The following is an 11,769-nucleotide window of genomic DNA, read 5'->3' on the forward strand; positions in this document are numbered from 1 at the left end:
CTGATGCAGATACATACTTTTATGTACATATGTACAAACATATCTAATATTTAGTAATAACATCACAAAAATTAATATTTATCTACTTAACAATTTAAGGATTACAAGGCGAACTAAAGGCGGCGCAAATGGACGACGACTTCGTGCGAAAGCGGTTGAAATTACTTGAAGATGAAAAAACAAGTCTACGCCACAAATACAGTGAGAATGAGGACGAGTTCAGGAGAAAATATGGTAAGCTCAGTGTCGTGTAAGTTAGACTGGCTACAACTGCTGATTGCATTTTTTTCTCGACAGAGGAAGTCGAAACTCAGTACAACGAATTGGAGGTGAAGTACAAAGAAACCAAACAGTTGGCCAGTAATCTACAAACACAACTCGCAGCAGCGCAATCCGAAGCAGAAGAATGGCGAAAGGAAGTTGAAAAAATACGCGGCGAATTGGAAGCACAGATCACAATATTGAAAAATGCGCTGGAGAGCTCTGAGGCGGAACGGAAAATCTGTCAGGATAAATGGCAAAAGGAATTCGAAATGTTGAGAACGCAAAACAGGGGTGGGTGTTGGACTAAACTCAAATTTGACACATATTTTCCTAAGTAATTTTTTTTGCATGCTTATTTAGATCGGGAAGATACGCTAATGGCCGATTGTGAATGGCAGCTTCGTCAGATACATCAGCAAAATAAAGAAAAAACCGATAAAATTCAGCAAGAGCGAGAGTTGGCCTTGGAGAGAGCGGAGGAATTAGAGAATGAGTTAGAGGAGCGCAAGCAGGAAGTTGAAGGTTTAAAGGTATACCAGGCTGAGGTTAAATCGCTGCGGGGCGTTGTAACCGAACAGGAGCTAGCTATAAAATCTCTTATGCAACAAATCGATAATATCAGAGGAGAACTGCAGCAGGCCAATACAAATCTGGAGGAACAAATGAAAGCCGTGAAGAAAATCAAGAATCAGTGTGATAGGTAAGCTAGTGAAAATGTGTTCAAAAATTTTAATAACGCAAAAACAAAAATTAATTAATTACAGCGCGCTCTGTGATAAGGAACGAGAAGTAGTCAATCGTATCAATGAGGTGCGGAATCAAGCTGCCGTCTTCTGGGAGGACAAACTATAGTAAGAATATGATATGAAATATATTAAAACTATAAAACTAAATTTGCCACATTGTTTAACAGTACAGAGATGACAAGACTGAAAACTGAACTCGAATCCGTTTACGTGGACGAGCGTCGGGAAGCTCTCGAGAAGCTGCAAACTGAGCATATTGAAGAGCTTCGTGCTCTAACATCACGATACGGCTCCAACGAGGATGAGCTCAGAACTGAGGTTAGTAATTATCGGGATATTAAAGGTACATAAAGATAAGTATGAATATTGGTCTATACAGGCTATGCCACATTATGCCGGCTGCGTTTAATAGCGTTTGACTATGACAGTGGTATTAGATAAAAATGCATTAACTTGAAAGTGGTCGAGGCGTGCAAACTTTAATTCCAAAGCTCATTTGTCTTGTATTTCTTTGTTCACAGCTAAACGAATCTCAACAGTTACAGCTTTTCTATTAAATACAAGAATATAAACATGGTACAAAAAGGTGATGGCAAGCTGGTCCTTCTTATTACGAATTTTCTTGACACAGGAACCTAAAAGGGGTATATTCAGAACAGATTTCTAACAAAATATCTGACGGTAACAAGGGGAAATGCAAGCAGCGCAAGTTTAATATATAGAATTCTCGCTTTTTTGCAAGTTTTAAAAATAGAATTTTCGGTTTTCTGAAAATGACCGCTACGTGGCAGGTGGGCGTAATTCCAATTTTAAAAATTTTCAAGAGCTTGATTTACTACACTACATCCATGTGCATCGAGTTTCGTAGGAATTATAAAATAAATTTTAAAGAAAAACATGTAAATAACGTGGGTGGGACCACGCCCACTTTCCAAAAATTTATAAACTATTGTTATTAGGGAGGGGCTATTGAAAACATCAGCTTTGAGTAAATTAGGTGTCGTTGTTACTGAAATGTCACAGCTTTTGAATTTCTGTAAATTGACATTACCATTCGTTTTTACGTGTACCAAGTTTGGTTGAGATACATAAAGTGGTCCAAATAAATATACCGTCTGAAAGCCCTTTCGTTTCGCACCCATATGGTGATACACATTTCTCTTACCTACTGTGGTGGTGAAAAGAGGATGAATGGTGTTTCTTTTTTAATATTTAAATTTTTTTTTTCAAGTTAAAATTTCTTTGTTTTTATTTATAAAAATATGGTTGAAGCTTTAACAAAAGCCATATAAATCAGACTTCCGAAGTTTATACAGACTACAAAAATGTTCATCTAAATTTCGAACTTTTAAACCAGAATTTCTATAAAATTTTTGGGTGCGCAGTTAACAGGCTTATGAAATTCTAGTAAAATAAGTGCAAGTTTTGATCGGCTGAAAAATCGCATTCATTTTTAATATTTTTGTTTTTGCTGACGGCTTTTGCGGTTTTATATGACTCATGTTAAAACGTGTATGTACCATAAAATACAACAAAAAATAAATTTTAGCTTGAAAAACATTGTAAATATTAAAAACGAAACACCATTCATCTACTTTGACCGCCACTGTAATTCGCTTGGTTCAAACTGAGTTTAATTTTTGAAACAGGTGGCTTCTCTCTCATAGTTCAGTCAAAAAATTAATCATTTCAAAACCATTTCAGTTGATACGCATTTTGTAATAGTCGACTTATTTTTTAAAATAATTCGAGCATATTTTAAAAAGGTGGCAGCTCTGTTCGGAAAGGAAACCATATTGCACATCTGCAGTCCAAGCCTTTTAATTGGACTCCTCTTTTTAGAAAATCGAGCGAACGGTGCGGATTGATTATTAAATAATTTAAATTTGATTACTCAACAGTTGGCAACTCCTTTCGAAAAAATAGAAGCAGTTTGCTCAGCTACAAGTCAAGCGTTTTAATTTGACAACCAATTTTTTGAAAATCTAGCGAACGGTGCAGATCTTAAGTCCTGGACAAAAACTCAGTATTTTGTTTTAGGAAATCGACTAAAGCGGCGAAAATCACAGAAAAGCACTCATTTAATGTAATGAACACGGGAGGACACCAAACTCCTCAAGTAAAGAGGACAGGTCTATATCTTCCTAAATGTATTCCTTTCAATTCGATTTAACAAGTTATACAGGCAGGTTCTGCAATTCACTTCCGAGTGAATTTCAATCAAACTCGCTTTAAATTCAGATTTGCAGGATTATTTGATTATTTGTAATTTAACTTCAGCAAAAATAGTACCAAAATAACTTCCATTGCAGCTCAACGAATTGCAGGAGCGTTTTGAACGCAAGAGCGAAGAGTTCATAGAGATGCGGGATAAATCTGACAACACCTTGCTGCAAATGCGAATGCATTTGGATCGTGCTGATCGTGAATATCAAAATGCGATGTGTCGGGAGGAAGAGCGGAGAGAAACATTGGAAGGTAGTATACAACTCTAGAACATCCGCTCATGGAGGCTATATCCACGACGATATTTTTATAATATGTATTCAGAAATATAAATTTTCCCTATATTTAAGTAAAATATTAGTAAAGAGATCCTATTTTCACTTTTATTTTTCCAGAAAACTTGCAAAAAGAGTTTCAAGCCGAGAGAGAAGAAATGGAGGACAAATTCCGCGAGCGTTTAAGTCAGGTAAAGGAGGAATTCGCTAAGGAGTTACAGCACGCAACACAGGAAATTCGGGAGCAGCATCGAAAGGAATTGGGTAATTACTTTAAAGACGGCGTTTGTTTTCTAAATATCTAGCATAATTAGCTACTCATATTCTTGTATGCATAATTTTTCAGAGCTACAGAAGGCCAAACTGCAAGCTGAGAAGGAGGAAGCGCTTCAGGAACTTGCAGATCGCCATCGTAAGAAACTGGCCGTTGTCGAGGAGCAAATCAAGTTAGTTGAAATATTTAGAAACTCGTTTTGCGCTTCTATTACCTATAGATTTTATTAAAATTGATCTAAGAATTAAAAAAAAATCCGTAAAAATCGTTTGTCCTTGACTGCTTCCTTGCCAGTATATTAACACTTAACTAAAGCATAATTCTTATAATGCAAATCCCCAATTGGTATCATATTTGAATAACCGACTCTTGTTGCAATGATCTGAGCCTCTCTTAACCAATAACTCAAATACTAAATCTCACAATGTCTGTAAATCTTTCATTTGGTCCTCATATATACACAGCATTACCGCTGCTTTCCAGTACTCAATAACTTTTCTTACTCAAGTAAAAAGTTTTGTAAATTACAGCATTAAATTAACTTCATTCTAAATTAGCTCCATTATTTTAAGAATAAGGGTTGGTCCAAATTAGAAGCAATCTTTCGAAAGATCTTAATATTTTATTGATTTAAAATTTATTACACCTTAAAATCGGGATTGTCGATTTGATTCTATGTTAATTTTTGGTGTAAAATTAGAGTACCATCCGTTAAATAGTTTTCGTAGAAGATTTAATTGCTGTCTTAACTTCCGAAAACACTTAAAAGCTGGATAATTGATCCCTAGTTTCTTTTTTGTACCGGATGCTTTGGCAAAATATATTAATAGAAAATATTTCTCAAGCATTATGGTAACACAGGGCGACACCGATTTTGGTCCGGCAAATGTCAAAGCTGTTTTGATAGACTTCTTTCTGCAGATTACGAGTCCGCAAGTATATACATAGTTTCCCATAAGCTTGAGATTTTGAGAAAAAAGAGGTGAAATTGTCACAAATAGTGTTTTTTGCCAATATTTTAAACTTCCATTTAGGCCTAAAATAAGTCTATAACACTCGACTTCTATCCCTTAATATACCATCCCTGCCTGTGTTTTAGTTTATAAATTGTTTGGTGAATAATCTTTAAGGAAAAGGCAGGAATCCTGGCAAATAGTTTTTGACTTTGGCAGTATCTTGCAAGCCTACACCTGTTATCGTATTTTCAACCAAAACCTATACAAATATGTTGGGGACTGAATCTAATTCTTCAAGTATGACGTCTTGTGGGCTCCGTGTCAAGTTAATCGAATCCATATGAGTAAATTCTTTGAACATAAAAAGTGCTTATTTCATAAAACGGTTTTTATGGAACATTTTCCGAATTTATGGAGGTTGCAAGTTTTATCGGGAGAGTAGGGGGAGTCGGGGATGGATTTTGGTCCCGTCCTGCCTGCAAAATAACGCCCATCCCTGTCTTTCGAAATCAGCGTGGGTCCCGATATCCTGCGCCTTAGAGATACATATGTATATTAAATTCGTATCGTTTTTGTAGTGTTTTGGATACTTGCAAGGGTTTGAAAGGTGATCTAATTGTGTTATTGGTTCCAGACGAGTCTTGACATGTTTATACAACTATCTAGTGCAATATTGTTCAGTCAAAGGGCAATAATTTTCTCTTTGTGGAAAGAAGGTATGAAATCATTATAAATTATTCAGCTGACCAACAGGCATTCGTCAAAAAACGGCCTGGAAAGTTGCATGATTGTCCGTTATTACAACAGCATAATGCAAGACCACACACCGCAAGAAAAACGAAGGATGTTTTGAACGATTTACGATGGGAATTGCTTTCGCTTTGAAAGCGCTTTTCGATTTGAAAGCTTAACTGACGTAAAACTTGCTATAAATAGGTGGAGCAGGTACCGAAAGCAGAAATTAGTTTATCGTTGAGATAAATGTATTCAGCTAAATGGAGATTATGTTGAAAAACTACATTTTAATATTGACGAAAATTAAATTCCCAGAACTTTAGAAACATCCCTCGCATAGTATTACAAATCGACTTGTTTAGAACTATTGTCAACTGTTTCCCATAGGGGTATCAAGACTAGTCCAGCCCGGTCATACTTAAATATTTAAATAAGTAATTACTAATATTTGGACCACACTTTAAATTTAACTACAACACTAATTGTAATGACATTTTTTTCTAAATCAATGCAAACATGTAACATTTGTACCTATGTATGTACTTTCTCAACAGCATTACGTATGCGAATCGTGATGTCCTGGTGAATGATGAGACATTTTCATCATCAACATCGTCACCATCATTGCTAATTCTCACTGCCTTGTGTGTGCTTGCGAAGCGGTCGTGTCCATATATTGTGCCATCAATGTTTGTGCTTTATCTGACCATGTCGCCATTAATAACGTTGGCATGCTTATTGTTGAACATAATTGCTGTTGTATTTATAAGATATCGCTATTTGTTAAATTCAAAATGAGTTTTGCCTATAAATATAATGCAACTTTGTCAATAAGATTCAATTAATAAATACTAGATGGAAATCCAGCTGCAACTGAGAGCATTTAGTTAATTTAATGATGAAAGTCAATTTAGAAAAAAATATAACGCTGTTGAAATGTATGTATAAAGGCTCAAACTGACATTTTTTTTATCTAATAAAACATATCGACGGCTGAGTAGCAGAACGACATATCTCGGTAGCCGGTTCGAAACTGCTCTACCTCAGAAAAATTTTCCAGAACGCCTTATTTCAGAATTTTCTTTAGGAACGCCTTGCCTCAGAATTTGATTGAAAAATGCCCTTTTTCGGAATTCATTTAAACTTTTTTTTTTCAATTAAGTTATGGTATTTTGAACTTAACTCTGAGATAGGATCAAATTCTGAGATAGAGCGTTCTTGAAAAATTTTCTGAGATAGGGCGTTTTCGAACCGGCTGCCGAGATAGGTAGATCTTGCACTCAGCCGTTGATATCTTCCCTAAAAATTTGCGTGCCCTAATATAAAGACCAACGAACCAACAAAATTCTCTGTGTTGACGTTTACGTTTTTACTTCTGCTGTTAAAAATAAAAAAATGTCAATTAGGGCATTTCTACATTTCAGCAACGATAAGTGCGTATATATTTTCTTTCTGTAACCTTTTGAAATAATACACTACTATTATGCATTTACAGCAGTTCCTCTTTAAATTCCCTATAACATCACCTGCCATCACCTTTTGCACAGATAGCCATATTTATTGCCTGTTTTCAGTTTTTTTCAGTACACGCTTTTATTCTTAAGGATTTACCCGACTTTGTTTCGGCGAATGAACTGCTCTACTGGTAATTCTGAACAAAAAATTGCATAAATTCCAGGGAAGTATAGTTCTAAAATAGATTTCCAACCCCCTTATTTTTAAGTTTAGCTACTGATTCCTAACCAATTTCTTGTTTATATTTAGTAAATTTTTTTTTGCCAATATATAATGTACATATGCCGATTTTGCCTACGAGCAATTGGACGATTTTTGCAAAGCAAAGAGTTTATCACTATCCGAATTAATTTTGTGTTATGTCACTTTAACGAATGCTCGGAAACAATTTTGTTGCGGTGAATGTTAAAGCTCCGCAGGTACCTATAAAGTTTCCATCACCTCAAGAGGTTTGGTTAAGCATACATTAACTCTCGACTACACCCGCGATTACCCTAACACCCTGACCTGAAGGTCACCAACATATATAAAACTTCCAGGACTAATTGTTGAAAATTTAAACTTTAATTGAATTTAAAGTAGAAAATTCTATCACCTTGTGTTTAATTGCGGTAGGTACTCAAACTTCGCCAATATCAGTATTTCCTATCCAGTCCAGGCGTTAAATTGAGTTTTAGATTCTATCACCCTTTGAGCTCCTCAAATATTGCCTAAAGCGCCATTTTTTGACACTTTGACCCCGTTTTTCCCAAAATCTGGAGCTCATGGAAACTTTATACCCATGGACTCATTATCAACACAAAAAATTTATCAAATATAGTTTTAGCATTGGTCGCACCAAACTTAATGTTGCCCTGTGTAATTAGATGATGATGCATGGCAGAATGTGGAAGCCCCGAACGAAATTATTTATGTTAAAAATTTAATTGATTCAACCATATTAAAAAAAAAAAATGGTGAGAACATGTTAGGTTTCCATCAAGGAATTTTTAAACAGCTTTCATCTGACAAAAATTTATTTCAGTGGAAACCGTTTTTAAAAATATCTGGATCAAAGAGTTGTTTAAGAATTCGTCTGAAAATTAATTGAAATTAGTTTGATAATAATAATAGATAATAAAAATAGATTGCCGCTTGCACATATGTTAGTGTTTGGCCGAGCTTCTCCTCCGATTTGTGGCGTTTGCCTTGATGTTGTCACACAAAGCGGAGGGACCTACAGTTTTACGCCGACTCCGAACGGCGATTGTATTTTTATGAGAAGCTGTTTTTCATGGCAGAAATACACTCGGAGGTTTGCCATTGCCTGCCGAATGGTGACCGCTGTTAAGATAAAACCTTTTTTCTAAATTTTTTGCGATGTTGCTTTGGCCAGGGTTTGAACCCAGGCGCTCCACAGTGGAAGCGGGCACTGCTTACCACTACACCACAGCGGCCGCTGTTTCATAGACGAATAAATACATAAATTTATTTTATCGTATGAATTTATTTAAATTCTTTAAACAGGTGGCAACCCTCTTTAAGAATATTCTCCAAACTAAGCTTTCTAAACCACTTTAGTTTGATACCCATATTGCAACATTTCATTTACCTTATCAGTATAATTTAATTAAAAAATTTAAACAGGTGGCAACCCTAGTTTGATACCTACTTTGTAATAATATGATATTTATCTAATAAATTTAATCGAATTGAAGTAGGGTACAAAAATATTAAATTAGTTATGGATTAAGAACTAAAATAAAAAATAAGGACTAAGAATTGCCAGTAGAATACATCAGTCACCGAAACAAAGAAGAGAAATAATATTTGACCCGCTGTAATGCACATATATGTATGTATGCATCTTTAAAATTCGTCATTGTAGAGTGCGATTTTATTTCAGAGCTTTTGCTATATACATACATAATACTGAAAAAGTCGAACGACCGTGAGTCTCATAGCCCGAACACAATGAAAACGACGAGCTACAAACCACAGCTGTCAAATTATTTTAACACGTACTCTTAAGTAGATAATTATTTTGGCGACGACCGGGCTACGCGACGGCTGTGGTTGTGGGCAGATTAGATCGATTTCCATTTTTCTGGCGACAGATAAGGTTCTTGCTCTTCTTTTATGTCAAACTCATACAAATCCATGATGTCGCTGCCACGTTCAAAGAAATCATGTCGCCATCGACAAAGCGTTTTCAATGTGTTCAGAACTTCAGTGTCTCAATACTTGAATGGCCTCGAAAGGCTCAGAGAGGTCCCTCCCAATTCGGATGCCGCGGCGTTCACATCATTTGATTCCTGTCTTATTTTATAATATAAATTTCGAGTAGAATTCCTCTGACATGAAGCAGTCTCTGCAAGAAAGAGAAAATTTGGCTCTTCAGATTTTTTGACTGGACAGTGTTTTAATATGGCGGGCCCCAAAGCCGGCGCACAACCCATTGCATCCAGTTTTTGTCATAGTTTTCTTCTGAAACTCTCTACCTCTTAAATTTTATTCAATAACATTTAAATTTAGACCGAAGGTTGTCTGTGTGATGTACGTTACCTAGTCGCATTAGTTTTGCGAAAATCCCACATTTAAAAAGTAATCATCTCAAATCTCCAAAAAACATGTTTAGCTGCACATTTTTTTGGCTAGCAAATAAGATATGTGAGTTTAGTTAATACCATACCTCCTAAGAAGACGGGAAGGTAATGTTTTTATCACTTCTAAAGTCAAAAATGTATGACTGTACCATTTCTTTTCTAACACTTGACGATTTTATTTGTTACGAAACTAACACTTCCTAACATAAAACTTATTTTTTTATATCCTTACTGTATTTACCGCAAAAAACGTTTCCAAATTTTTCGCTAATACACAAACTAAAAACCAAACCAAACCACAAACCGCTACAGGGAAATTGAAATTCGGCACCAACACGATCTGAAGGATCTTAAGGCGGCATATGATTCAGAGAAAGCAGCTATGGACAAACGGGACATAAGCAATACAAGCGAAATTGAGCAGCTCCATAGGAAGTGTCGGTGCTTGACAAATCTGTAAGTATTTTTATTTTTTTGTCAATAAATAAAAGTACATATATTACAAGAATCCAATAAAAAAGCCTATACAAAAATTTTATTTAGTAAACGAACAAGCTTTAAAGGTACCGTGTACCAGACATTTTAGGTATTCATAGAAGCATTTTCGAAATTCGCTTTCGTTTGTTGTGCTACCAAAGCTTTAGTGGTCCTTGTAATGCATGATCCCGTAAAGCAAAAAGAGAGTAGATGTTGTAAATGAATTGGCTCCAACTAAACATTAAATAAGTTAATCATCCGTGCATATGTCTGAACTTATACTTTTATTTTTAAATTACAGTTACTTATTAAATTAACCTTCCACCACTTCTCCACCATTCTTTCAGTTTTGAAGAGATGCGCATGCGCTATGAACGCCGTGATCCTCGCCCGGAGGATCTGCGTGAAATCGATGAACTGCGTACCCGCTGTGAGTCCCAGGAGCGCGATCTGTTCGACCTAACCGATCGGCTGCGTGAAATGCAAATCCAAATGACAGCTATGCAAGCGGCTAACGGCGATGCGGCCAAGAAGGGCCTGAAACAGGTGAAAAAACCGCCACCGAAAACGATACCAACAAATTGTGACGTCATCTATGAAGATGAAAACGAAGAACGGGAATCACCACCTCCACAAACATCCCCCGTAAATAACCATGCGAACGCTGAAGACGAGGAACAAGACGAGGAGGAGGAGGAGGAGGAGGAGGAGGAGGAGGAAGGAAGTGACGATGAGGAAGAAGAAGTTGTGGAAACAGCAGAGAAAGCTTTCGAGGAGTTCAGAGTTGCGAAAACTCAATCGCGTGTAGTAGGTGGCAACAAATCAAAAACTGCCAATCTCATCATATCAGGCAAAGAGCACAGCCAAAAGAATAACAACACAATTAATGAGGATGACGAGAGTCATATGATTACAGCAGTGTAATAGCCAAGCTGTAAAATGCTGAGATTTAATATTTCCTCTGCTACTCATTTGAAAAACGTTTAACCAAATTGACTACCTACACATGCGCACACGCCCCACACACAAGCGCATTACTCATTTTTGTTTTGTTATTGGTTGACTTTTATTGAATTTACAACTTACTTTATTCATATACATAGTTAGAAATTGTTGCTTAGCTATACATATTATTTTCATCGCATTGGCAAAAAAACACAAACTCATACATACATATGAATACATATGTATGTGCATAAGTTTATAGTTTGTATCTATGCAACTTTGTGCCTTTTAATTAAAAAATCATTAAGAAACAACACCCCAGTGCCCCGAAATTTATAATACCAAACGATAAATTAAAAAAGCGAAACCGTTTAATAAATACAAATTGTGAACTTAAATTAAGTGCAAAAAAATTGCAAAATTTTCAAATAATTTTTGAAATAAATACGTATTACTTTAAATTAATTAAAATGTGTATGTGTTTGTTAATTTTGTTGGATACTCATATAAACCTTTTGTAACCCAACTATTTCCCTGGATTGCACGGCAATCACTACAATCTGTGGACTGCACTCAACCACCTCTGACGGTGCCATTGGAATACTAAAGGGGACGAAACTAAAAAAGTAACTGGGCCAGAGGCCAGTGCCTCCCCCAGCTTATATTTCCATAGGAGACCCGGACCTGCCGGATCTTCGTCAGGTGGAATCTGAATTACCTCCGGAATCTGAGTCGGCCAACACCGTGATCCCTGACACCATGAGTGTCTGC

At 36.1% G+C, this 11,769-nt stretch overlaps 1 protein-coding gene across 4 annotated transcripts in view; it reads left to right on the forward strand.

Annotated features, from left to right (window-relative positions):
* LOC118738040 overlaps positions 1-11,418 on the forward strand; it is a 40,651-nt gene extending 29,233 nt beyond the window's left edge. For 2 of the 4 annotated variants that reach the window (XM_036468927.1, XM_036468928.1), the window contains exons 4-13: positions 100-234; positions 298-555; positions 625-964; positions 1,029-1,115; positions 1,178-1,328; positions 3,323-3,488; positions 3,632-3,775; positions 3,858-3,957; positions 9,889-10,032; positions 10,401-10,977. In XM_036468927.1, the coding sequence (XP_036324820.1) occupies positions 100-234; positions 298-555; positions 625-964; positions 1,029-1,115; positions 1,178-1,328; positions 3,323-3,488; positions 3,632-3,775; positions 3,858-3,957; positions 9,889-10,032; positions 10,401-10,977 (2,102 nt within the window). Of the gene's footprint in view, positions 1-99; positions 235-297; positions 556-624; positions 965-1,028; positions 1,116-1,177; positions 1,329-3,322; positions 3,489-3,631; positions 3,776-3,857; positions 3,958-6,030; positions 6,352-9,888; positions 10,033-10,400 lie in introns of those variants that run through there. The other 2 variants (XM_036468929.1, XM_036468930.1) reach the window with 2 other exon arrangements.
* The last annotated feature ends 351 nt before the right edge of the window (positions 11,419-11,769 follow it).

Source organism: Rhagoletis pomonella, unplaced genomic scaffold, assembly GCF_013731165.1.
Source record: "Rhagoletis pomonella isolate Grant_MI unplaced genomic scaffold, Rhpom_1.0 Rhpom_scaffold_00004, whole genome shotgun sequence".
NCBI classification, from domain to species: domain Eukaryota; kingdom Metazoa; phylum Arthropoda; class Insecta; order Diptera; family Tephritidae; genus Rhagoletis; species Rhagoletis pomonella.